We start from the raw sequence: 27220 nt of genomic DNA on the forward strand, positions 1-27220 counted from the left end.
GATTCTCCTGCCTCAGCCTCCCGAGTAGCTGGGACTACAGGTGCCTGCCACCTCGCCCAGCTAATGTTTGTATTTTTAGTAGAGACGGGGTTTCACCATGTTGGCCAGGATGGTCTCGATCTCTTGACCTCATGATCCGCCTGCCTCGCCTCCCAAAATGCTGGAATTACAGGCGTGAGCCACTGCGCCTGGCCAAGTTCTACTTCTTTTATTCATGACACTTATTATTTTAAATTATGTTATTTCTATACTTTTTTAAACCATTTTGTCGACTTTGACTTTCATGGTCATGTCTCCTCCCTGAAATGTTCACATAATGAGAATTCTGTCTTACTTACTCCTGTATCTTCCTTACCTAGAGTAGTTCCTGGCACAAAGTGAAAACCTAAACAGCCTTAGGAGCTAAGATTCTTTCTAACTTATCTGGAAGTGCCATTGGTTGGGCATATTTTCAAGTTTCATTTTCTGACTTAATGTAGATAGGAAATGACTGTTTACAGTCTATCTGATATAAAGATCCTGTACATCCTCTAGGTCATTATTAACATTAAATTTTGTTGAACAGTTCCAGAGATGGGGAAGATCTGGGAGACTGAGCTCGTCCCAGATCATAGCTCAGAATCCGCATTCAGTATATAAACCCCTATATCTGCTCCTCATCGTGTACTGCCCTCTTAGAAGGGTAGAATTTTGAAGAAAATTTTTAGTCAAATCTGAGTTTTATTTTAATTGAATCAGATATACTTTGGAGTCTCAAGATTGATTCATTCTAAAATACGAAGTACAAAACATATGCCATACCTAAAACTCAATGACTAGGAGTTTACTTTTCAGATTGTGTTTCTGTTCCATTCCATTAATCTGGAAAATGTGGACCTTGGGGCCGTATTCACTTGTGTTAAATATGTCTTCATAGCCAGTGCTTGTTTTTGAATTTTATGGTGTGCTGTTTTCCCTTCAGCCATGTCAGTTTGAACAGTGCATCGTGTGTTCTCTGCAGTCGCTGAAGGGGGTCCTGGAGTGTAAGCCGGGAGAGGCCAGTGTAAGTATTCGAGCTCCACTCGGACTCCACAGTTTCCCAGGAGCCCTTGGGGATCAGAGTGGTAAAGTTTTGACTCATTGTATTGCAAGATCTTTTCTCCCTCTTTGCTTGCTTGTTCCTTTTAGTTTAACTACGTAGGTGTGCTGATGTCTGATTCCAAGACACGCTGATGCAGGTTAAAGTGTGAGTGCAGGTGTTGTAGGTAGAGCGGTTACAGTGACCGCACTTTGTGGACAGTGATTGGTGGGCCTGGCTCTTGACCATTAGCCCAGGACTGCATTGTCTTCTCCAGCCCGAGTCACTACAGTGAGGAAACCTCCCAGTAGGCCCACTCTTCACGCGTGTCCTTCTTCTAGAGGAAGGACACCACTCCTGTAGCAGTGTTCCACGTTTTAACTGTTTATGTCTAACTGCATACACAACAAGCCTTGTTTTCTTAGCAAAGTCCAAAAAGTTTAATCAGAATTCTTCCTTGCAGGTCTTCCAACAACCTAAAACACAAGAGGAGGTTTGCCAACTAAGCATTAATATAATGCAGGTAATAATTGAAAGCAGTAATGCCCAAAGCCTCAAATAATACTAAGTATCAGTCAACCCTTCTCCTATTCATCATCTGCAGACGACGTTCACTAAACATGCATTCTTTTTTCATCTTGTCTGTGGACATAATAGTTTAGGGTAAGTGGGTAACAAAGTTTAACGTAAGATTAATTCCAACTTGTCTTAGCAATACCCAAATGTTTCGTTTACGTTACGCTCCCCTTTCCTGTGTTCTCTTGGTACCTCACAAATATTCTGTTAGAGCACAACGTAAATTCAGTGATAATTAGTTGCTGACGTCCTGTCTGGGGTGTAAAGGATTGTTCTTGGAGCCAGTGCTTTGCAGGCACAGAAAGTTGAGAATGTGGGTGAGTGAATGAGGGAACGTCTTTTTCCGAAAATATCTTCACACGCTTAATAATTGATCAAAACATAACACTTCTAATCTTCCATTACTCACGTGATAGATGTGGATGGGATATAGATTTCGTCGTTAATGGGGCATATACAGTATATACACATATTCATGCATGCACACACCACACCACTAATGAGATCTATAATTCTACTTTATGTAAAGTTGTCTTTAATGTCCAAATAGATTAATATCTAGGAGTTCATTCCTCTGAGAGTTCTGAAACTTATTTTTTCACTTAGGTTTTTATATACTGTCTGGAACAGTTGAGCACCAAGCCTGATGCAGATATAGATACTACACAGTAAGTAAAAATTAAACTAATCTCATTAATGCATTTAGGAGAATTAAAAACACAGGCTCAAATTTCATACTTGGTCTTATATCCTAAGACTTCTAGTAAGAAAGAAAGATTATTCCTATTAAAGTAATAGTTTTTTTAAATATTTGACCTACATTCTTTCTGTAGTTTATCTTTTCGACTCATCTTTGCCTTATTCGAGATGTATCAAGCAATTGAAGACATGATTGGCTTATTATCCAACGAACAGGTTTTATAAATAATAAAGTATTCAATGTAAACATGTAACTCCTCGTTGATTATCTTTATGAGTCTGGTGTTAGGGAAAGGCACCGTTACTCTTGTTAGAGACTAAGCGTGTTGGTAGAATTATGTCTGGGTCAAGCTTAGTTATTGGAGCTCCAGCGGACACATGTTAACTCTTGGTGTTTACAAATCTGTGTAGTAATTTTTCATAATGCTGTTGTATAGGACAGCATTGTAAAGTGCTGTTTTTTGTTGTTTTTTTTTTTAAGAAATCTGTTCTTTCTGAATTATACTTGGCATGTGTTACTTCTGTGTACTTTATGCTCTGACACAGATGATACTGAAATAAATGCCTCTTACATCTTCAGTGGACAGTTTGGGAATTGACCCATGTTTGTCTATTTACTGGTGTTGGCTTTGGCTTTTCAGTATGTAAAACTATCACCTCCCTAGAGACCCAATAAGTTTTTAATTCTTCTAGGTTTTCTTGTATTTGATTTCATATTTTTAGCTCATGATTTCAGCAGGAATTTGCTGCCAGTCAGGTCCCTGATACTATGGATTAAATTCACGTTGCCCGTGCTAACAGGTTATCCATAGGACCTTCTTTGAACTGTTAACTGTTAAGTCTAAAGCACTTATTAAAAGTTTCTGGCCGGACGTGGTGGCTCACGCCTGTAATTCCAGCACTTTGGGAGGCCAAGGCGGGCAGATCATGAGGTCAGGAGTTTGAGACCAGTCTGGCCAACATGGTGAAAACCTGTCTCTACTAGAAATACAAAAATTAGCCAGGCGTGGTAGCAGGTGCCTATAATCCCAGCTGCTCAGGAGGCTGAGGCAGAAGAATCGGTTGAACCTGGGAGGCGGAGGTTGCAGTGAACCGAGAACGCGCCATTGCACTCCAGCCTGGAGGACAAGAGCAAGACTTCATCTCAAAAAAAAAAAAAAAGTTATGTGACTTTCACCAAATGTTTTCCGTATAATTCATTGCATTTTTAAATTTGCATATAGTTCATTGCATTTTTGAATTTGAGTGCTTTATTTGTAACTGTTTCTACTTGCTTCTATGTTCAGTCTCTCTCTGGATGTTTCTTCCCCTGATTTGTTTGGAAGTATCCACGAAGACTTCAGCTTGGCCTCTGTAAGTCAGACGATAACTAGAAAGTAAACCGCTTTAAAACTGTATGACAACAATTTCACAAATCTGATTACTTTGCTCCTGCCTCGTTGCTGTAGCATGCGGCGTAGGACACTGTGCTGGGCTTTGGAGCTCTGTTACGTGAAGTGTTCAGGAAAGTACAATTGACATGAATTTCACACTTCACATTTTCAGCTGAAGTTGCAGTTTCAGGCATTCCATGTACTGTCTGCGTCTGTGTGGTTTCTGGGTGTTACATGGGTGCCCTTGTAGTTCCTGGTGCTTGAGAGTTGCCATGATGGATTGGGGAGGGGGCAGAGGACAAGGGTGCCACCCCCCTCACGGCTCTTGCCTCTTCAGCCAGAGAAGTTCTCTTTTTCTCTGCTTTATTTCTGTAAGTTCGCTCATAGCCTTTGAGTACAGCCTCAACTTTACACACACACACTGATACACAAACAGATGTATGCACACACTGCTTATATACATATGTATATATACACACATACTTTTTAAAATGTATATATGTATTCAAGAAGATTCACAAACATATATTATCACATATATAAATTCATCTGTTGAAACTCAAACTCTAGCTGTCATAAATAAAATAACCCTTTCTGGCCAGGCACGGTGGTCACGCCTGTAAGCCCAGCACTGTGGGAGGCCGAGGCAGGTGGATCACTTGAGGTCAGGAATTCGAGACCAGCCTGGCCAACATGACAAAACCTCGTCTCGACTAAAAGTACAAAAATTAGTTTGGTGTGGTGTCAGGTGCCTGTAATCCCAGCTACTCAGGAGGCCGAGGCAGGAGAGTTGCTTCAGCCCAAGAGGAGGAGCTTGCACTGAGCCAAGATAGCTCCACTGTACCCCAGCCTGGGTGACAGAGTGAGACTCCATCTCAAAAAAATAATAATAAATAACCCTCTCTGGTTTGTCCTGAGTTTGAAGAGGGTGTGTATGTGTGTGTGTGTGTGTGTGTGTGTGTGTGTGTGTGTGTGTGTGTGTGTGTGTGTGTGTGTGTGTGTGTGTGTGTGTGTGTATGTGTCTGTCTGTCTCACGGGAAAACTGTTTGACCCAAATTTTCTGCTATGTATAGAAGTATGAATACCCAAATAAAGGATTTGGTATATTAGAAAAAATATGGTTTGATCCAAGTAATTTAAAAAATTATTCTAGATTCAATTCCTTGGATGACTAGGTACAGAATGATACCATTCACTGAGATAGAGAATTCAGGGGAAAAACAGGTTCAAGAGAACCTGTTTTTTTTTTTTGTTTTTGTTGTTGAATGGGTGACATACAGATAGAGATATCCAGTGGGTGGTTGAATGTCCTTGTTTAGATCCCAGGAGAGAAATACAGATACAGATTTGTGAATCAGCAGTACATGAGCAATATATAAGGCCTGGGAGTAGATAAGAACACTAAGAATTCTGGCTGAACAAAAAAGAAAATGCTGGTTCTTCTGTTGAGCCAGAATTGCAGGTGGAGTCACCTCAGGAGTGGTGGCAGCCGTCCCGAGCCATCCCAAAGCGAGGTCAGCTGGCGTTCCAAAGAAGGAAGTGTGAACTGCAGGGTGATCAGTGCAGAGCATTAGGGAATGACACGCAGGGGACGGCCCTGAGTCCGCACAGGCAACAGCAGGGAGAGACGTCCTGCCCAGGTGTGTCGGCAGTGAGGGGGCTGGGTATGGACTTTACAGGAGGGTTTAAAGCATTGCCTCAGGGCGGGGCTGGTTTCTGCTGTTTAGCAACATGGTTGATCCTTCAGTGTTTTCCAGCTGTAGCCTAAAGAGCATCATCAGTGCCTGGTGGGCGGAGGTCGGGGTCCCCACTTGGGGGAAAGCAGCCAGCTGGCCCAGTCAGAGCCGCCAGGGCACTCTGTGCTCCTCCAACAGGGCGCCCAGAGAAAGCGAGGGAAGCTGGGGAACCCCACCCTCTTTGAATGAGAGAAGGGCCAAATATATAAAAATAATGTTGAGGGTGCCAGTATTTATGGGCTCACCAGTAGCAGAGGGCCTCAGGTTGCCCTGAAAAGGGTTCATCAGAGAGATAGAAAGAAATCCAGATACAGCAGCACAGCACTCCTGAGAGGGATGGAAAATCGCATTTAAACAAGGAATGCTTGGCAGCCTCAAGGGCTGAGGGGCTTGTGGAGGATGGAAATGCAGCAGGCTAGGGGGAGTCCTGTGGAGACAGGGCTGCAGGAGAGGGCCTCCCGAACGGAGACTGCTGGAGTCTTCCCCTTGCTGGCACTCTGAGTCCTCGGGCACTCCCTCCTGGTGTGCTGTGCCCCTGCACTTGGGGTGGTCCTGCTCTTGTGCCTCTTCCAGTGGGTGGAGCACAGGAGTCAGCCCTGGACTCCCTGTGACCCATGACGCTGCAGCTCTCTTCTGACTCGCATTGAGCCTATTCTCAAGGATCCCCAGGCCCCTCGCATGGGTCTCTGCAGGCTGCAGGGCCTCCTCTCTCCTGCCTTACTCTCCAGTGTTTTTTTGTGACTAAATTCAATTCCTCTGTATTCTCCATTGAAAGCTATCTCATTAGATTTGGTGCGATCTTCTCAGGGTGTTGTTCTGTTATCCAGAAGGGAAGCAGCTATGGTAAGAAGGATACCTAGATTTGGAGTCAGAAGACACTGGATCACATCCTGTGTGACCTTGGGCACATCACTGAGCGGGCGCAGGCCCCGTGTTCTCCTGAACAAAACTGTGGTGGTGATGCCTGCGTCATAGAGATGCTGTGGGGAATCACTGAAATAACACGAGACCATATTCGTCACCTGCACGTGCTGCGTTTGATAGGTGGAGCTGTTGTTTTCAAATATACATCTCCATCTTAGTTGTTAATAAGCTTCTGATTAGTCATCCAGGGTTGAGAGTCTGTGCGGTTCAGTTTTTCTTTCCACTTTTATTGCATCTGAATGATTAGATTTGAGCAACAATGTGCTTGTAGGAGTCAGACTTTAAATCACTCAAATAGCTTTTCTGTGTTTTAAGAGCCGTACAAATTACAATGGGAAAAACAAAGAGAATTAACAGGGCAGAGAAGATGTGGCAGGCTCAGGTCTGCAAGATAAGGAGGCTTGAGTCTGGAAGGAAAAAGTAATTAAGGATTGATTTTCAAAACTGAGCAACCAGCTGCGGTTTTTGAGGCAAACAGCGTGTTCAGGGCAGCTGATGAAATGTCACGTTTAGTTATTCCTTGTCCTTGCAGGGACTGTGTCATGGTAATTCCAGGCCCAGGGACTGGAGGGGAGTGCTGCGTCCTCGTCCCTACCTCACCTGGACGAGTTTCCAGTGCTTATTCACTGTGTTCCTTCTGGCCGTTTATTCACGAAATGTGGAGGAGTATTATACATAATACAACCCTATTTACCTTGTCTTATACCCCATTTCCTATCCATAGGGTAATTCAAGGCCATTCACTTGTTTGACAATCCTTTAATAATCCCTAGGCCTTTTACTTACATTTGTTGACCAAAAACAGCTAGTGAATAGGCTATACACTCTGTCAGAAATAAAGATGGGAACATTCAAAATAAAAGAATTAGAAAGTTTTTGGAAACTGTTGAGCTAAATGAAAGTATTGGGAGATATAAAACATGCTTGGCAATTAAATTCAAGGATGTTATCTTTTTTCCACATATCCACGTTTACTATATCGAATTATTTTACTGTAAGTTGTTCTGGTTATGCACAGAAAGAGCATGCAGAGTATGTGATGGGAAGGGTTTTTTTTGCCAAAGGTTTAGTCAAAGGATCTAAGTCAAGGCTCTAGATGAGTCAAAGTTGTTCCAGAGAAGGCCTGCCCACCTGCAGGAGCATGGGTCGGGCGCCCTGGTGAACCGCACCAGCAGCATCAGGGCAATTCCTGGAATTTTATTTGCCTAGTAGTTTTGAACTGTGAAAGGACACAGTGTTTATTAGCATTTGTGTCTGGTAATTTTTGTAAAAAATTGCTTTAGGTCAACAGAATCCTGGAGAACGTAGAAATAACTGGCTTGTACCCTTTCCTGTTGGCTACACTGACCGCAGCCTAAGGTGGAGTCCTCTACCCTCAGCGACCCTCACTCCCCATCAGAGGGAGATTGCTCCTGGTTTTCTTCTGCAAACACAAACAGTTCTTAACGGCCTGAGGTGTTGGAAGGAGCCCACCCTACAGATGTATGGCAGTATAATTCTCTTCCAAGTTATAAAAAATTTATGAACTGTTTTAGAATAGTTTCTACATTTTAAATGTAATTAGTTATTAAAAATATTTATTCTCGTAGCCTTTTCTTGTATACAAAGTATTCAGTAAACAATACAGTAGAACACTTTTCATAAGAAACACTGATCCCAGTTCCCAGCTGATCCTAGTTAATGGGATGTTATCAATCTGTTTTTCCATACGAGCTGTTAAGTTTTAAAGGAAATATTTGATTCTTTAGTATATTGCATGTAACGCTAAGCAAATAGTGAAGTTGCAGGATTTTATTGTGTTTCTCTTTATGTTACGATATTGGGAAAGAAGCAGCCGAGAACAGCAAAGCATTGAATATTGACGTTCAAGAGCGGAGATTATAATTAAACTTGGCGAGTGTTCATCAGCTCTTCTCTCTGGCACTATAAATGTGATTTTCTAAAACTGTGTTTTGCTTTTAGGAACAGCGCCTTTTGATAGTCCTAAGTAATTGCTGCTTTCTAGAACGTCACACCTTCCTAAATATCGCGGAACATTTTGAAAAGTACAACTTCCAAGGAATAGAAAAAATAACACAGGTAAGCGAGTTCATGTACAATGCACAAGTCGGTGGTTTTACCAGCTCAGTTTTCAAGATGTTTCCTCGCCTGTGTTCTTCTGCTGTCAGTGCCCATTCCCTCTGCGTGCCGCCCCATGCCCACACTGCTTCCCCCCTTCCCCCGCTCCATCTTTGGATGGTTCCCTTCCTTCCCGTGGTTCACCTTGAATGGCTGATATAATACTCTTTTCTTTTCTCTAGAGCAAAACTGCCCCAAGGTTAGAGCTGGTTCTCTCCTCACCTGAGCTGTGGAAAAGGAGGGAAGAAAATAAGGAGGGAAAGGCAGCAAACCCAGATCTTTCAGAATTACCTCATATTTGACTCTTTTTAGGTGAACACTTTAGATACAGCCAGCAGCAAACACCCTGAGCCTGCAGAAAAACCTCTTCCTGCTTCTTCACACCTCTCGTTCCTCTCTCCCTTTCTGTATGACCTCAGGGATGCTTTTGCTTTGCTGCTTTGCGCATGCACGCGTGCACACACACCCGCTGGCTCAGAACAGCTGTGGGACGCTCTGCACCCTACCTGAAAAACATGTCCTCCCCACTCTCCAGTCACGGCGTGCAGAAAGGCGGGCAAAAGGGACACAGTAGAAATTAATGGAGTGAGTTTTCTTAGTGTTACACTTTGTTGTTTATATATTTTTCAACTAAGCAGAAAAGGAAAAAATGAAGTAACCTTGTTATTAAGGTTGATTGGTTCCTGGGCAAAGGTTTATCAGATTTCTCAGTAAAACTATGCTGGTACCACTTTTTAATGTCAGTACAGTTTTCTCAATGCAAAGAATGAGAACGATAATGATCTGGTTAATCTTCTAATCAACATGCACTCAGGATTACCTACTTTTTATAGATGGTGGTTCCAGTTCATAAACCACGTTGGGATTTTTTGGTCAAAGAATGAAAATGTCAGAGTGGGCGGTCCTGTCTTGTTTTCCTGCCTTTTCGTAAAAATTAATCATCCTGATGAGAAATGTTGTGGCTTAAGCCTTCGGGGCCAAATGTCTCGTTTATTTCCAGAAATGTTTGTGTTAAGAATTGCAAAGTGCGATCTTGCAGTAAAACAGTGGCTGTTTGTAGAAGGTGGCTGCTTTGTTTTTATGTACCAACAATAATGACATGAATATATTTATTGGAGGAATTTTATTTATTTTAAAATATGTGAGATGATTAGGAATTGCATGTAAAAGAAGCAACAAGTTTGGTTTTCTCTAGGTTTTTTGCAGTACTAAGTAGGAACTGTTGCTTCACTTTGTATCATTAAGAAGTATAATTGAATTAATTTTTAAAAAGATTTTTTCATATCCTTCCTTGTCTTTGTCCAGATCATTTTGAGACCAAGGTAATACAGATGGTCTGGAGATGTAGCAGTATAAATGGTAGGCTCTTTCCCACTCAGAATGTGGATTTTTTTTTTTAATTGACCATCTTGAATATTTTGAAATTCAGTTGTGTTTAAAATGGATAGTAAACTCGATTTAGATGATAACATTTGCACTGATTTTATTAATTTGTGAATCTGTTACTTTCATGATTCCAACCAAGTAAAATCTATTTCTGGCATCAAAGGGAAAGGTCTGCTGACTGCCACTGTTGTTTTATAGTTTTCCCTCCAAATGACAAATAATTCTAGAGGCATCGATCCCAGAAAAGTCACAGGGCACAGGTCACAGTGGATGGCTCATTCATTCCCTCTCTGTTTCTGCACTTGAAGATGAGGGTCTCTCCTAGGGGGACCTCCTGTCACTGGGCATCCTCATGTCACTGGGGGTCAGACCTTCTCTCAGACTCCTCTGCTGTGAGCCAGGGTTGGCCAAGTGTTTCTTCTGGGTATATTTCCTCCTGCTTTCTTTTTGGTACTTATGCCAGGAGAAGCATGAAACGGCCAGTTTTTCATTCCCTTCACCTGTTCCTCACCTTGGACCATGGAGATAAATTAGCCTTAATATAGGAACAGGAGACAAATGCAGTTTTTAGGGGATTATTAAGATGTCATGATCGGTGACGCGCGAAGCTAGAATGATTTTGTACATACGCTTGTATTCGGCGTGCACAGTCCTGGGACGGAATCAGGGCTGGCGTCGTCAGCTCCACGATCTTCCTGGGGAAAGGCACCCAGAGAGGTCGCGGACTTGACCTGTAAGTAGCACAGCAGGGCAGGACCCAGAATTACATCTCCTCGTTCTAAACGCGGGATGCTTCCCGGTCCAGCACCACGATCTTCAATCCTCGTTCTAAACGCGGGATGCTTTCCGGTCCAGCACCACGATCTTCAAGAACAAAACTGGTCTCAGGAGAATGCAGTTGACCCTTAACTAACTCAGAGGTTGGGGTGCCAACCCCCTGTGCAGTCGAAAATCTGAGTATAACTTCTTGACTACCCCAAAACCTAACTACTGGTAGCCTCCTGTTGGCTGGAAGCCTTAGGAATAAAACAGCGCATCAACATGCATTTTGTGTGTCTGTTGCATACTGTATTCTTGTAATGTCGTAAGGTGGAGAACAGAGAATGTTAAGACAGTTGTTAGGAAGAGAAGGTGTAGTAACACTATTCATGAAGTGGAGTGAATCGTCATTATGAAGGTCTTCATCCTCCTCGACCTCACGTGGAATGGGCTGAGGAAGAGCAACAGGAGGGTGGGTCTTGCTGTGTCGGGGTGGCAGAGGTGGAAGAAAATGGGTGTACAAGTGGACCTGTGTAGTTCAGAGCCATGTTGTTCCAGGGTCCACTGCACACCGAAGAAATGAAAACAGGACGTGAAGCTGGCTGGTTAGTGAACATTGTTTTGGCCTTTGTGAAACCACATTGAATGGTAATTCATGAGATCAGGGTATCCAAATCATCGTGTTCCACAAGGTTCCTCCTTAAAACTAAGCCCCATTATAAACCTTTGGTGGACTCGGTGCTGTTTGAATCCAGACAGGATGTGCCAACAGGGAACGTCCTGCCATGTGTGTGCGTTTTCGTTAGTCTTGCCCGTGCCGTTTAACTTCTGCTCAAGTCCTGGAGATGTCTTTTTCCAGTCATGCATTTTTTTTTTTTTCAACTTATAAAAGTAAGACCCAACCATTATTTTTAAAAAGAAAAAGTATTGGGAAGTCTAAAAAATAAAATAAAATCATCTATAATGCACTAACCAAAGGTGGACACTGTTTTAATATTTATAGTAACCATGACTTTATATATCCTATCTATATGTTATCAAAATATGAAACATGGTGAAAAGGAATTTCAGAAAAAAGAAACATTTTTCTGAATTCACTTGACATTGTGTTTTTCTACTGAGTATATTGTTGTGTGTACTTTTCTATTTTTGTTGAAGATTTCTGTAAAATGTGTTTTGTGGCTTTATAACATTTGCTAGTGTAGGTATACCATAGTATTTTTAACTTCTCCCATACTGGTAACCTTAAGGTCATTTTAAATTGTTGTTGTTGTTCCTGAGAAGTGAAAGATAGTCTTTGATCACATGTCTAATGACTTCCTCACGATAGACTCCCAAAGCAGATTCACAGCCCCAAAGACACTTGGTAAATATTGCCAGATTGCTTTTTGGAAGCTGATCTCATCACATTTCTGTCATCTTTTTAATTACGATGTTTAGTTCGATAGGTTAAAATAGGCTTTCGTTGTATTTTAATTTGCATGCCTTTTTCTGTTTAGGAGGTTAGCGCTTTTTCTTCTGTTCATTGACTATTCTAGAAGAGCTAATTTTGAAGGCTCTTAGAGAGTTAAGAAATATGTTGCAAATAAGTTGTAATTTAAGTGTGCAAACCAAATTTGCCACCAACCAAATTCTTTCAGACCTCTGAGAAAGAAAAACAGAGCTGTGTGGTTAATAAACTTCAGCATATAATTTTATTGTGGTAGGTATAATTACATAATTCCAGGAGTGTTTTTACCTATATAAAATACTTTTTTAATGGGTCCCAGTCTTTAAAAAGTAAACATCTAATTCAGAATTTGTATACTTGCAGATTTTCACCTGACGAAGCCTGTAGACATTAAACACGCCTGGCATTAAATTTTTAATTGAAGTTTTATTTTAAGCCTGTATATCTCTTTCAGAAGCTCCAGTGTGAAAGGTGTGGAGGGGCAGCTCCTTTTTCTTATATGTCCAGGGAAGTTCCTTTATATGGAGCAGCTGATTTTAAAGAGTTTTGCTTTAACTGCATATACTGTATTTTACATATTTGATTATTTTAGCTGAATTGAATATAGTTAAATTTCAAGTTGGAAACCATTTGAATACCTAGATGTGAATGAGTGCAGTTTTGTGTCTTCACTGCTGTATTACCTCTATATGTGTGTGTTTCATTTTCCTTGTTGTGTTATACATATAAACAAAATCAGCTAAATTTTGTTTAAAGGCTATTTTATATAATAAGTTGTAAGTTAATCTCTTTCAGAGTTTAAGATCTTACAGACAGAAATTATAAGTTGATCAGATGTGTTTCTGCCTTCAAAACACTGAGCCTAAATTTTTACCCTATCTGCCTTCAAAACACTGAGCCTAAATTTTTACCCTATCTGCCTTCAAAACACTGAGGCTAAATTTTGGCCCTATTTGACCCTTGAGTTTCTCGTACAAGCAGGAAAGGAAAGAATAAACGTGCGTGCTTAGAGAGAGACGCCGTCAGAGGGGCTCAGAGACCGTGTCATGTACAAAGTGTTACCTCCCCAGTACAGAAAGTACCTGAGAAAAGGTTTCACAAAGCAAGAAAGGACATCAGAGTTCACATTCCAGATGCTGTTCAGAGAGCAGAGGAAAGGCACTGCATCTCTTTGGAAAGCTGGGAAGTGCGGGAAATAAGGAGTGAAACAGCTGGTTCTCCAGTTGGGTAGGGTGTGGCTTTCCTAAGCCAAAAGCCTTGAACCTATGCCAGTAAAATGTAACCCACATAAATAATTGTGTTACCATCCCCTGTATTTCTGTTCTCTGGGCATTTGATTTGTCTGCTGCCTCTTCATACTCAGCAGTTTCTGTAGACAGCCTCATCTGCCGCCACAGCTTCACCCATCACTGGCGGATGCCCGTGATTCCCGCATTCTTTATTTTTGACCTGCTTGTCATTCTGAGACCTTAGGTCTGTTTCCTGCCAGACATCCTCCCTGGAAGTTTCCATCGAGATTTCAAAGCAACCTGGCCAAACCCGTCATCTTCCTCCTTCAAAACAGCTTCTCTTTTGTGTGTTCCCGACTGAGCCAGCAGCCGCTGTGAACCACTAAGCCACAACTTGGGAATGCCTCCTTTTTTCTGTTTTGTTTATTCATTTTAATTGACAATAATTGTGCGTTTTTGTGGTGCACAATGTGATGTTTGATCCATGTATACATTGTAGAGTCAGTCAAACTGAATAACATATCCATCACCTCACCAGCTTACATTTTGTAGAGGACATTAAAAATCTTTTAGCAATTTTGAAATATACAATACATTATTATTAACTGTGGTTACCATGCCATGCCCTTTGATCAACACCTCCCCTTTCCCGGCCCCACTCTCCCCTCAGCCCCGGTAACTACCATTGTACTCTCTGTTTCTGTGATAATGACTTCTGTAGATTCCACATGAGTGAGACCACAGTACTTGTTTTTCCATGCCTGGTTTATTTCACTGAGCATAAGGTCCTCCAGCACCATCCACGTTGCAGACGGCAGGATTTCCTTCTTCTTTAAGGCTGTATAGTATTCTCTTGTGTATATGTACCACATTTTTAAAATTAATTCATCCATTACTGGGAATTATTCTTGACATCATTCCTCATGATGGTTTTTGCCAGTCTTTCTTCTCAACTCACCCCCTGAACCATCTTCCAAATCTCTCTCTACCTCTCTAATTTGCTGTTCCCGCCCAGCTCAGCCCTTTTGCATCGTCTGACAGCCATGGTGTGGTCGGGACCTTCCTCGCAGCCAGTGTGAGCAGGGCGTTAGTGAAAATGAAGCCGTTGAGATAATAGAAATAGCTGCTAGCATTTAGTGTGTGTTCACTTTCAGTGTGCTATGCAAGTTTCCTGAATATCTGTTTAAATCCTCACAACAAAAATTATGAGCTATGTACTCCTGACGTTGGTCCTGCCTTATCACACATTAATACTGCCACTCTACTCTCTTTCTGTAGCATCTGCCTGTTAACTATTTGCACATCCATTTATTTTCAACTCGTCTTTTCCCTTCTTTTTTTAAAAAATGAGGTATTTACCTGCAGTGAAAGGTACAAATCTTAAGCTTACGGATTGATGCTTAAGCATCACATGGTCCAGCATGTGCACACAGTCCAGCATCCATCACCAGATGAAAATACAAAGCCTTCCCTTGTGCCCTGTTTCAGTAGGCTCCCTTCTCAACAGCGTTCCAACTGCTATCTGCAGAGAATCATTTTGCCTGTCCCAGAACTTTACGTGGAGTTCCATGCAGTCTGTAGTCTTTTGTATCTGGCTTTTGCGCCAAATTAATTTTCTGAGATTCATCCAAATTGTGTGTACCAGTGGTTCATTTTCTTTTATTGCTGAGTTTAGATAACCAGATTTTGTTTAATCATTCTCATGGTGATGGACATTGGGTTGTCTCCAGTTTTAGGCCTTTATGGATAAAGTTATGGCGAATATTCTTGTCAGTCTCTTTGTGGACGTTTGTACTCACTGGTCTTGGATACATACCTTGAAGTGCAATTGCTGGTAGTGGCACAAGCCAGTTAGGAACTCTGAGTTGTTTTACAGAGTGTACATTGCATCGGTGATCAACTCGGTTATAAACTGCATCCTAGCCAACACTTAATACTGCCAGTCTTGTTTATTTTAGCCAGTCCCATTGTGGCTGTAATTGGCTTTCCCTGATACTAATGCCAAGCACCTGTTCTGGTATATTCAGATACTCACGTTCAGGCAGCTGCTTTCTCGAAGTGCTTGTTTAGCCCCAGCTCATTTTTTAAATTGGATCAGTCATCTTTCTACTGACAATTTTTAGAAGGCTCTATATGAGTCCTCTGTCACACGTACATGTTTTTTTCAGTTCATGGCTTGCTGTTTTGTTTTTATAATATCTTTTGAGCAGAACTGTTTAATTTTGATGAGATCCACTGTGTCAAGCTTTTAAAATGTTTAATGCCTTTCATATGTTGTCAGAATCTTTACCTGCTTCCATGTCCTGAATATTTTTTCCCAGAAGTTTTGTAACGTTAACTTTTATGTTTAGGTCTACAATGTCCATCCTTATGCCAATATTGCATTGTGTTATTTATTACAGGTTTATAGTCAGTGTTGATATCATGTAGTGTGAGTCTTCCAACTTTGTTCTTTTTAAATTGTTTGGGCTATTTTGGGTCCTTTCCATTTATACATAAATTTTAGCCTGTGAATTTTTACCAAGAAAAGGCCTTTTAGGAGTTCATCGAATTTGGAGAAAATTACCAATATTGATCACCTATTTATTTGTTTAGGCCGTCTGTAATTTCTTTCAGCCATGTTTTGTAGTTTTCAATAGAGATTTTCCATGTCTTTTGTTAAGTTTATTCCTAGGTATTTTATTTTTTATGGTATTGTATTATAATTCTTCTGTGTCTATTATATAGAAATATAATTGATTTTTGGTATTGACTCTGCTGCTTCAGTAAATTTGCTTATTCCATTAGTTTGTCAACCTGCTTATAATTTCTAAATACGTGATCATGTCTTCTGTTAATAAAGACAGATTTACTTCTTCTTTTTTTGGTATTATTTCTTGCCGGATCTCATGGACTAGGACCTCTGGTATAATCTTGAATTAAGTGGTGAAAGGGGACAACCTTGCATTATTCCTGATCTTCTGAAGAAGGCATTCTGTATTTATACTGTTTTGCAGATGCCGTTTACACAGCGATTTTTCTTTCTGGTCTTAGTTTACTGAGAGTTTTTATCATGAAAGTTTTCTCAAGTGCTTTTTCTTCATCTGTTGAACAAATACCACTTCTGCGTGATATATTTTTAAAATTTATTTATTTTATTCGCAAAGAGTTTGTTTGGATTTTTATGTCTTTGTTCATGAAGGCTATTGGTGTGAATTTTTTTCTCATAATACCTTGCTCAGTTTGGATATTAGGGTTATACTGGCTTCATTAAACAAAATAGGAAATGCTTCCAGCCTCTGTTCTATGAAAACGTTTGTGTCCTGTAACTTCTTCCTTACATCCTTGGCAGCGTCTCCAGTGAAACCACCTGGACCTGGAACTTTTCATTGCCAAGCCCTTGCCTATAATGGATTCAATTAGTTTAATAAATACAGGACTAGTTGTGCCAGTTTTTGAAGGTTGTGTTTTTCAGGAGATGAGCAGCTTCCTCTCTGTTGTCAAGACTTTTTGGCGTAAAACTATAATGTCCTTTTACTGTCCTTTTAATATCTTCAGGATCTACAGGAATTTTTTTTTTCATTTCTGTTCTTGGCAACATATGGGTTTTTGTCTTTATTTCTTCTTCAGTCTTGCCCAGGAGATTATCGTTTTTGTGATTATTCCTTTTTAATTTTTAAAAATGTTCAAATTTTTTAAGAGGCAGGGTCTTTCTGTGTTACCCAGACAGGAGTGCAGTAGTCCAACCCTAGCACACTGCAGCCTCGGTCCCCTGGACTAGCTGGGGACACAGGTGTGCACCGCTGTGCCCGGCTGATCATTTTGATTTCTGTTTTCAAAGAACCTATTTTTGGCATTGGTAGTTTTCTTTAATATTTGCCTTTTTAAAAAATTTATTTCTGTTCTTTATCTTTTCCTTCTATTTTCTTTGGGTTTAATTTTCTCTTTTTTTAGATACTTGGGGCAGGAAAGTAGAGCAGTGGTTTAGGTTTTTCTCCTTTTAAACCTTTCTTTGAGGACGTTTTCAGCTATAAATGTCTAGCCACGGTTCCCTCTCACAGAATTCGATATGGTGTCCCTTCATTGTGTGTTACCAGTCTTCTCCTTTTGGATGCCTCCTCCCTTTGAAGAAATCTTACTTAGCACTTGTATTTCACATGCCCAGGGAGTCTCTACTCATCTGTTTCAGTTTGTGTTTACAGACACTAGAGAAAGAGAGATGAAGAAGGCGAGAGGGAGCTCAGAGTGACTGCCCGTCACTGTTTCCTCAGTAGTTCGTCGTCTTCGTTCGGATTTATTTGATTTTAGGTTGGAGCCCTTGCTCATACATGGGTGAAATACTCTTTGAACCCTTGCATATCTAGAAATATCTTTCTTGGACTCTGTTAAGAGAATGACATGCTGGCTCACAGGATTCTTGGGTTCTGTTCTTTCGTTCCTCTAGATTTTAATCCAGTGGTTTCAGCTCCCAGTATTGCATGTGAGAAATCTTATGTCAGACCAGTTCTTTCTTCTTTGTAAGTAAATTATTCTTTTGATCTAGAAGCTTGAAAGTCAGTCTCTCGCTCCCTTTCTCTCTGTCTCTCTCTCTCTCTCTATTTAGAATAAATGTATTAGAAACGAGAAACTTTAACAGCCTAGATGTGTGGGCTGTCTTACCAGTCTAGCCTGGCACTCTGCAAGCCTACTCAAGTTGCAAACTTGGGTCTTTCTTTGGATCCAGTTAAATTTTCTCCTATTGCTTGTTTAATTAATACCTTTTCTCTAGCTGCTTATATTTCTTTACTTGAATTTCTATTTTTTGCATGTTAGAACTCCTGAATTTATCTTCTAGTCTTGTTCTTCATAATTTTCGTCTCTTTACATTTTTATTCTATGCTGAACTGTGCCAAGAACAGGACTTTCTAATAGGGGTCCTTCCCTTTCTTTTTTCCCATGACAGCGAGCCCTGTGTCTGGCCTCTCTGTGGAGTTGCCTTAGAATCTAAGGCCTGACCTGCAGGCCACAGAGGCAGAGCTGTAACTGGAGGGAGAAGCCAGGGGAGCTGCACTGGGGTTGCTAGAGTGTCAGAGCAGGATTATTTTCTATTGGTGACACTTTTCAAATGAATTAGTTAATACGAAGAAACGTAACGTAATTTTAAATGGTTCTTTTTTAATTGTAGTTTACTGGCTATTACAATTTAGTATCTATAATGCCTCTTGCTCTGCTTACAGAAATGAGAGGTTAGTATTTTCAAAAACGACTGATAGGGTTCGGCTTTCTGTCCTACCCAAATCTCATCTTGATCTGTAATCTCCATAATTCCCACATGTCAAGGGAGAGACCAGCTGGAGGTCATTGGATCGCAGTGGCGGTTTCCCGCGTGCTGTTCTCGTGATAGTGAGTTCTCACGGGATCTCACGGTTTTCTAAGGGGCTCTTCCCCTTCCACTGGGCCGAAGAAGGTGCCTTGCTTCCCCTTTGCCTTTCACCAGGACTGTGAGTTTACTGAGGGCTCCCGGCCCCGGCCATGCATAACATCCTGGAGTCAGTTAAACGTCTTTCCTTTGTAAATTACCTCGTCTTGGCCGGGCGCGGTGGCTCAAGCCTGTAATCCCAGCACTTTGGGAGGCCGAGACGGGCGGATCACGAGGTCAGGAGATCGAGACCATCCTGGCTAACACGGTGAAACCCCGTCTCTACTAAAAATACAAAAAATCTAGCCGGGCGAGGTGGCGGGCGCCTGTAGTCCCAGCTACTCGGGAGGCTGAGGCAGGAGAATGGCCGAAACCCAGGAGGCGGAGCTTGCAGTGAGCTGAGATCCGGCCACTGCACTCCAGTCTGGGCGACAGAGCGAGACTCCATCTCAAAAAAAAAAAAAAAAAAAAATTACCTCGTCTCAGGCAGTTCTTTATAGCAGTGTGAACACAGACTAATGCAATGACCTATAGTCCATATATGGAGATTATTTTTTCTTCTGCAAAATAGCTATGCTAAAAGAGATCTTTATTACTGAAAATATGTAAAATAAATTCACGATTTTTTGTAGGAAGATTGATAAGTGCTTTTATTATAGTCTGAAGTATTTATTGTTAACATTATTTTACTTGTTCCATCACCCTCAAATAGGCAACTCATACTCGTCATTACGTGTTTATAGGTTAGCATGGCCTCATTGAAAGAACTAGATCAAAGACTCTTTGAAAATTACATCGAGTTGAAAGCAGATCCCATCGTTGGCTCCTTAGAACCTGGAATTTATGCAGGATATTTTGATTGGAAAGACTGCCTGCCTCCAACAGGTAAGTAAATAAAGTTTCTTGCGTAATAGATGTGGATATGCTTTTATCAATTGATAACTTGCTTGAATTCTTTTCGTTTTATTCTCATTTTTTTCATATCTGCTGAGAGTGAGAGATTAATTTGATTTTAACTTTTTGTTTGCTTAAACCCATTTCTTGGATAGTTTAGAAATTAGGACACTTTGTGTTATTACTCAGTGGCTTAAAGCTGTTCTGAAATTCTAGAGAATAATTAATTATCCCGTATAACAATTGATCGTTTCAGTCATGCGTTCCTGCTTCCTGTGGTCTTTCACATAGATATAACAGAGTGCTTGTGAGTGACAGTTTCATGCAATGACCTTGTGTACATCATCAAAAAAACATATTGAAGAAATCTGGTCACCTCTATGTAAGACTTGATTAGTGATGCTGTAAAGGCAAAGGATATGAGAAAAGTGTGTCGGAGGAAGATTATTATAGTAATTTATCAAAGGGAAGGGAGCCCCAGAAGGATAAATGACACTGTTCAAGTATTATCTTTGTGATCTCAAATGAAAGTCACTTGAATCACTTAAAATATATATTTTTAAAATAACTATTGCTTTCTGAATCAAACTTTTGATTGCTCAAGTAGTTGTTTCTTTGTATGAAAAAATGCGGAAAACCTAAAACCAAGCTGCCCATTGGCACTTGTGTAGAGAAGTGGTTTGTGAGGAAGGGGTCGTCGTGCTGGTGTCGGACACGGGTCGGCACTTGTGTAGAGAAGTGGTTTGTGAGGAAGGGGTCGTCGTGCTGGTGTCGGACACGGGTCGGCACTTGTGTAGAGAAGTGGTTTGTGAGGAAGGGGTCGTCGTGCTGGTGTCAGACACGGGTTCTTCGGGGACACATAGATGCAGATGCACCAGTGAGTTGCTAACGGGTTTGGTAACGTCATCATTCTAACTCATCACTTTAACCTCCTCTTGTTTGTATTGTACAGTGCTTATGCTAAAGGATGATGAAATTGTTTACTGTTTAAACACCTTTGGTTTTTATTGTATAGTGTTCACATATAGTGATGCCAAAAGTCTAAAAACCGGGATCATTAAATTAGCCACAGTTGCTTAATGTGACCACAGTTACTGAATTTCCTGAGCTCACAGTCATGGCAGTCATGCAAGCCTTTATTCCTCCTGTGCTTTCCGTACACACACTTTTCTGTGCCCAAACCACATTCAGTTCATACCCTCAAAGTACATCCTTTTAAAGTCTAAGGCAGATTCTATCAGTATCTTACTTAAAATTCTTATAGTATCTTCTCATGATAGTAAAACCTGGGAAGCTGTGCTGTGCCAACCTCTGCCCTGGCAGCCTGCCCACTGCCCCAGTGCTTCACCCCACAGCCCCTCTCCAGCTGGACTCAACCTCTGCCTTTTTGGAAAGCTCATCCTTCTAAAATATAAGTTGAACCCTTTCAATGCCCTGCTGAAAATCCTTCAGGGAGGCTCATTCTCCCGGAAGCCTACCCCAGACTTCTCGACAAGGTGGCGTTCCCACAGGTACCAGATTCCACAGAAGCTCAAGTTCCTGGTGGGAAACGGTGTCATATTTGCATGTAACCTACGCGCATCTTCCTGTGTGCTTTAAATCATTTCTAGATTGCTTCTGACACCCAATGCAACGCCAGTGCTTTGTGAATCGCTGTTATATGGTATTGTTTAGGGAATGATGACAAGGAAAAAAGTTCGTACATGTTCAGTACAGATGCAACGACCGGTTTTTCCCCTCAGAATATTTTCTATTCATGGTTGGTTGAATCCACAGATGCAGAAGCCACCATTGTGGAGGCCACAAATGCAGAGGCCACAGATGCAGAGGGCTAGCAGTACTCCCTGTGCTTGCTATGAGTTACCTCCCTCTCCACGGGCTCCCCCAGGCAGCAGGCAGGCTGGGTGCTTCCTGCACTGTGAACCCTGTGCCTCGTCCCTCTCACCTCTGCCCCCTCTCCTAACCTCTCCTGCCCTTCCAGGCCCTGTGTCCTCTAGGAGCTCACCCAGCCCATCCCCTGCACGTCTCCAGGTCGTGTTGGCCTACCTCTATCCATGGTGCTCCCAGAGCAGTTCCTACAACTCTCTGCGCCCACAGGAAATGTGTTGTCGTTGTCTCCCTCTTTGCTGGACAGCCTCAGCACAAGGCCATCGTTTGGGCCTCTTGCTCTCAGAGATTTTAGCACAGTGCAGTTTCTGACACTCAGCGGATACTGCGTGTGTGTGTTTGTGGAGTAAATGAAGATTGGCAGTTTTCTATAATAATATACCATCTTTCTAAATGTGCCAGTTGCTCCTTCTCTTCCAAGTGTTTGCCATATGCTTTTGCCTGATTTTTCTCAAAATTTTTTTCGGTAGGAAAGTGCATCACACAGTGTGCTAGTTTCCACTGTTCTTCTGATTCACTTGTTAGTAAACAGTCCACAGTGGATATTCATATTTGCCGAATTAAAATGAGTTAGAGTAGTCATTTTCTTGTCCTTTGTGAATTCTCAGGTGGCAGTTGTGTGCACTTTCTAAATTTCAGCAAGTGCATTTCAATGAAAATGCAGCTGTCAGGCATATCCAACACATCATCCGTTCCATCTATTTAACCATTGAAACTCTTACTGAACAATGTGCATCACCGTGCACAAAGTAATACATTGTTCGGTAATAGTTCAAATGAATGTGTTAAAGTTCATATCTTCCCCTATGATTAGCTTGTAAGTACATTAACTGTTTACACATCTAACACATCAGCAATTCTATCTGTTTATTTAAACTATTACTGAACCATTGTTGGGTAGTAGTTTAAATGAATTTTGTTAAAGTTCATATCTTTTCCTGTGATTCGCATATAAGTACATTAACTGTTCACTCTGAAATCATTCTTATCTTATTTGGTTGTGTTCAAGGCTATTAAATCATTTGTGGTATTTCTTTGAGAATAGAGAAAAAATGATGGCACAGCCGCTCTGAGTTTCCTGCACTTCAGTGATTACTATAAAAATTGAGAATAGGCCACCAAGTTTCAGTCTCAACAAAGTGGCTCTTCTCTGTCGCCACTGAAATCTCGGAATGTTACTGAGAAAGAGGATTTATTTGCCCTGATGCAGAGGAAGACTTTTCCTCGCCAGCCCTGTCTCAGACCTGCTGCTTTTCAGTGTATGCCGGACACCGGCAAGGGCCGTCGAGAACGTCTGTCAGGTGGAAGGCAGGTCTTCCCCATCCACCGGCCCCAAGGTGTCTTCGGGAAATAGCCATCTCTGAAGGCCCGTTCCCTGAAGGGCGTCGTTAGGTCACAGTACTTAGTGCAGGGGCTGCTGGCCGTCATCACGTGGCTGTGGATCCTGGGAGGGCACTTCAGCGAGCAGTAACTGGGGCGCGGGGGGCCGGTCAGCGGCAGGCAGTGCCGGACTCACGGGGATCTTAGGGTTCTGCTGCACCCAGTGGATTTCCAAGTCCTCACTGGATTGATTTAAGGTACCCAGAGTCCTTTCTCTATGACCTTCCTATTTTCCAGCCATGACATTGAACTAGTGCAAGCCTCTGTTGTGAATTAGGATCAGAGCCTAAATGTCATCCTGAGATTGATCTTAATAAGAGTCTGTAACCTCAGATAATCTTCAATACAAAATTAAGATTCTTCTGGATGTGTGACATTGAGTGGTGAGGCTTTTTTTTTTTTTTTTAAGCATAGCTTCGTTTTTTGGTTTTGTTTTTTTCTTAAGATAAACTTTCATAAGCAAATGACACATGACACCATACTGTCCGCGATTTATTGACTCTTTCTCAGGTGCCAAAAACACGTAGAAGCTGTCGGTGCTCGTTTCACTTTTATAAGCTCTATTTAGTTCTGTTCTTTGTGTAGTTTTGACTTCATGATTACTAACTGAACCTCAGCCTTGCATAGTCATATAGGGATTTTTAGTTTGTTTAAAGCTGACTTAAGTTGAGACCTGGTGTAAAGTGAACAACCAAAATAGTTTGACTATTAATCTTCCAAAATAATTTCAATTAACAACTTTAGTATTATCTTCACAGTTTTCTTCTTCAGAAACTGAATTTTGCAAATCATATGGGTAACTGATTACTTATTGCTGTAGTTACCAATAAATTTAGTTTCCGATACTGTATGTAGTGATTAAAAAAAAAATCCAGTTGATTAATTTCATGATTCAAGAAGAGATACCGTTAAAGCCATAGCTATGTTTTTTAAAATCTTACCGTTGGATATTTAAATTGGTGTCACCTCTTTATTTGTGTATATGTCAGTAAAGATTATTCTGGTTAGTTCTGAGTCACAGAACTGCTGTTAAGATTTTAATTGTTCTGTTATCCACAATTATTAAGAGTTCTTAGTATTTGACTTTTATAATTGTTAAATAAATTAAGAATACTGTTGGTCTTTATTTACAAATACACATTGAAGTTTGTGTCTTTGAAACATTAAATAAGAAAAAAGTATTTAAGTTTCTCTTAAATACTGGTTTTAACTATTTTTTCTGTCAAATAGTCATAAAAATTTAAATTAATATATATTATTTAAAGGTGTTTACTAAGTGAATTTAAACAATCATTTTCTGTAGGCAAATGTGAACTGATTTTTAATTCAAGTGCTCTTATGTTAATTATAGTAATTGAAATTGGGAAGGGGAAAACTTGACATCATTTGTGACATGAGTATGTCTAGGACCGTTCTAAAACTAACAGCAGAGTTGGTGGCCTGCATGTATGATGCATATAGAGTGACCTCCCACCCCTCAGATGCGCCAGAGCACAGGCTGGGGGCGCACAGTTAGTTCCGTCAGCGAGTGAGGCTTGTGTGTTGTCCGAGCAGTGTGCCAAGCAGCACATTCCAGCATATTGAAGAGAAAGAAAATATAAATCTAATTATGGAGACAGAGGCAGAAACACAGCTCTTCTCAAGTCCATGTTTGTTGAATTTTATTTTAAGATCTCTGCCTTTTGGAATGTGTCTTGCAGGTGTTTTCACTGAATTTTACGAGAGACATTGCGCCATCAGATCCTGTAACTTAAATCATTCAAAGCTCAGGTCCAGCGTAGAATTTCTAGAGAATAAGAACAATGCTACAAGAATAGAGATAAGGAGAAATTGTAATTTTTGTTTGATTTTCAAAAAATGCGGAAGCTACAGACAGACCTCAAAGTTTTATGTAGCTCTCTGAGAAAATGGATCATTAAAATGTTTTGGGGTCCCTATAAAATAAGTTGTATGTTACATGTGTATGTGAATTTATACGTACATATATGCCTTATACATGCGTTTATACACACGTTACTGTGTACATGTTTAGTAACGTAGTCAGCATTTATTGCACATATACAATGGACATGGCAGAGGACATGCATAAATCACCTGATTTAATCTGTATAACAACACTTCAAGGAGTAAGCAGTATTTTTATTCTCATTTTATAGATGAAGCCACTGAGCACAAAGAGCTTACGTGACTTGCTCAAGGTCATGTAGCTAGGAAGTGGTGGGGTAGGGGTTCCGAGTTCAAATCCAGGCAGCCCTTAACTTTAGGCATTGTGCTGTGTTGCTAGACAGCAAACAGCCTCTATTAGAAATCCACAAAGAAAAAGGTAGATATGCTGGTAGAAGAGACGCAAGTTCATGAAATTCACAAAAAAACTAATACAGCCAATAAATATAAAAATAGGATCAAATTAATCAGTTCCCAAAGAATGTAATTTAAAATACCGTTAGGGTGTCATTTTGTTAAAACCCTGTGGATTGACAAATGTTGTAAAGCTTGACCATACCTGCTTTTTGGCAAAGGTACAAAGAAACAAACTATTCCATCATCTTTCTAGGAGTGTAAAGTGGCCCAGCTGTACACATGCGTGTGTGTGTGTGTGTGTGTGTGTGTGTGTGCGTGCACATATATATGTATAGAATTTACTTAGAAGTTTTGTTTCTAAGAATTTATCTTAAGGAAGGTTTTACAGAAGTAAGTAAAGAATTATGTGCAGTGATGTTTATTGAAGCATTTTTTAATATATGCAGAATCCGAAAAACTACCTAAATGCCCATTAGTAATGAATTGGTTAAATAATGTATTATATATCTAAACAAATACTATGCTTTCTTTATAATGGATAAGATGGATACTGTGGGGGACTGTCCATATATTGGTAGAATATGTTGGTTAAGGAAACATGCATTCATTCCTCATTTTTATTGAAAAAGACAATGTGTCAATTTCATATGTACAATTTGACATGCATAAACTTGTCTTGAAAGGGGGTAGGAAGGAGCATGCTAGAAAACTTTAATTTTCTACTTTAAAATTTTGCTTTTAAAAATATTGGGGAGGAATAGATGTATTTTTATTTTTAAAAAAGAAATTTCTATATTTTAAAGAAATGAAAAACTTCATGGAGACAGCATGCCCACAAAGAACAGGCACATACAATACTCACTTGTTTTCTTCTTGGACACACACTTGGTTTGACAGAGAAATGGCATACGTGCTGAATTTAGGTTTCAGCAAGTCGTTTGACAGTTTTTCCTGATATTTTCAGGAATCCTAGCTGCTGACTTATTGCCATTGTCGTGTCAGTCTAGAGAAAAGACTTTAGTCATTGCAAGAACACTCACTGAACGATGTTCAACATTATATTAGACATTTGAAAATGGAATGCATTCCACTTTGGCTAAATTTATGAAGAAAAACCTAATAAAGTTAGCTTAGTAGTAGCACTATCTTACACTTAAAAAGTTTCTACAATGCCTTTATGCAAGCCCGTGATTGAACTATCCTAAAATTAATGACAAAATGTAGCATGTTTTCTTAATTAGAACTGCCACAGAATAAAAAGTACAACCTTCAGAGGAATTTTGGTTTCAGTAATAGAGGAAGAACTTATCAAGACTAACCCTTCCACAGTTAAAAATTGAACTCTACACAGAATATAGAAACCAGCTATGAGAAGCACTGGAGAGCCATCAAAAGCAGACAGACTGGAGGGGGCGCTTGAACCCCTACAGGAGGGGAGCTTGCACCAGTCAGATCTGAGGGCTGTCCACGACTGCTGCGGCAGGTGCCCAGCACTTCGGCAGAAGGCACAGAGGGATGCAGCCGAAGAAACACACTAGATGGAAACTTGAATCTAAAGAAAGGAGAAAAAAGTATCAGAAATGGTTGATATGTGGGAAAAATAGAAAAGACAAACTTTTTGGGTTTTGATTTTTCATGTTTTAAAAGATGATTAAATGTAGAAAAATGTCTATATTTATTAAGTTGAATGCACAATCAAAGACCTTTCTTTGTAGAAAATTCCAAGTCCAGATGGTTTTACTGATAAGTTCTATGTAACATTTAAGGAATAAACAATACCAATTTTATACAAACTTTATCAGAAAATACAATAGGAAGCATATTCAATCTCGTTTTTTGAAACCTGCAAAACCCCAAATCAAAAATATGACAAGAACATTACAACGAAAGAAAATTACAGACTAGTGTTCCTCATGAACATTGGACCAAAAAATTCTAACAATTATTTTTAGCAGATCAAAGCACTATTGTCCATACAGTGGAACACTAATTCATTCTGACCAAGTAGGGTTTATTTCTTTTTTTAATGTTTGAAATTTTTGTTTTATTTTATTTCATTTTCCTTTAAGTTCTG

General features: G+C 40.4%; 1 protein-coding gene across 1 annotated transcript in view; it reads left to right on the forward strand.

Annotated features, from left to right (window-relative positions):
• EXOC2 (exocyst complex component 2) overlaps nucleotides 1-27220 on the forward strand; it is a 200465-nt gene that overhangs the window by 137520 nt on the left and 35725 nt on the right. Inside the window, exons 19-24 of the mRNA XM_011955129.1 lie at nucleotides 962-1042; nucleotides 1521-1580; nucleotides 2240-2301; nucleotides 3619-3685; nucleotides 8328-8444; nucleotides 19428-19569. Coding sequence (XP_011810519.1) covers nucleotides 962-1042; nucleotides 1521-1580; nucleotides 2240-2301; nucleotides 3619-3685; nucleotides 8328-8444; nucleotides 19428-19569 — 529 coding nt within the window. The remainder of the gene's footprint in view (nucleotides 1-961; nucleotides 1043-1520; nucleotides 1581-2239; nucleotides 2302-3618; nucleotides 3686-8327; nucleotides 8445-19427; nucleotides 19570-27220) is intronic.

This window comes from Colobus angolensis, unplaced genomic scaffold (genome assembly GCF_000951035.1).
Source record: "Colobus angolensis palliatus isolate OR3802 unplaced genomic scaffold, Cang.pa_1.0 Scaffold396, whole genome shotgun sequence".
Lineage (NCBI taxonomy): Eukaryota > Metazoa > Chordata > Mammalia > Primates > Cercopithecidae > Colobus > Colobus angolensis.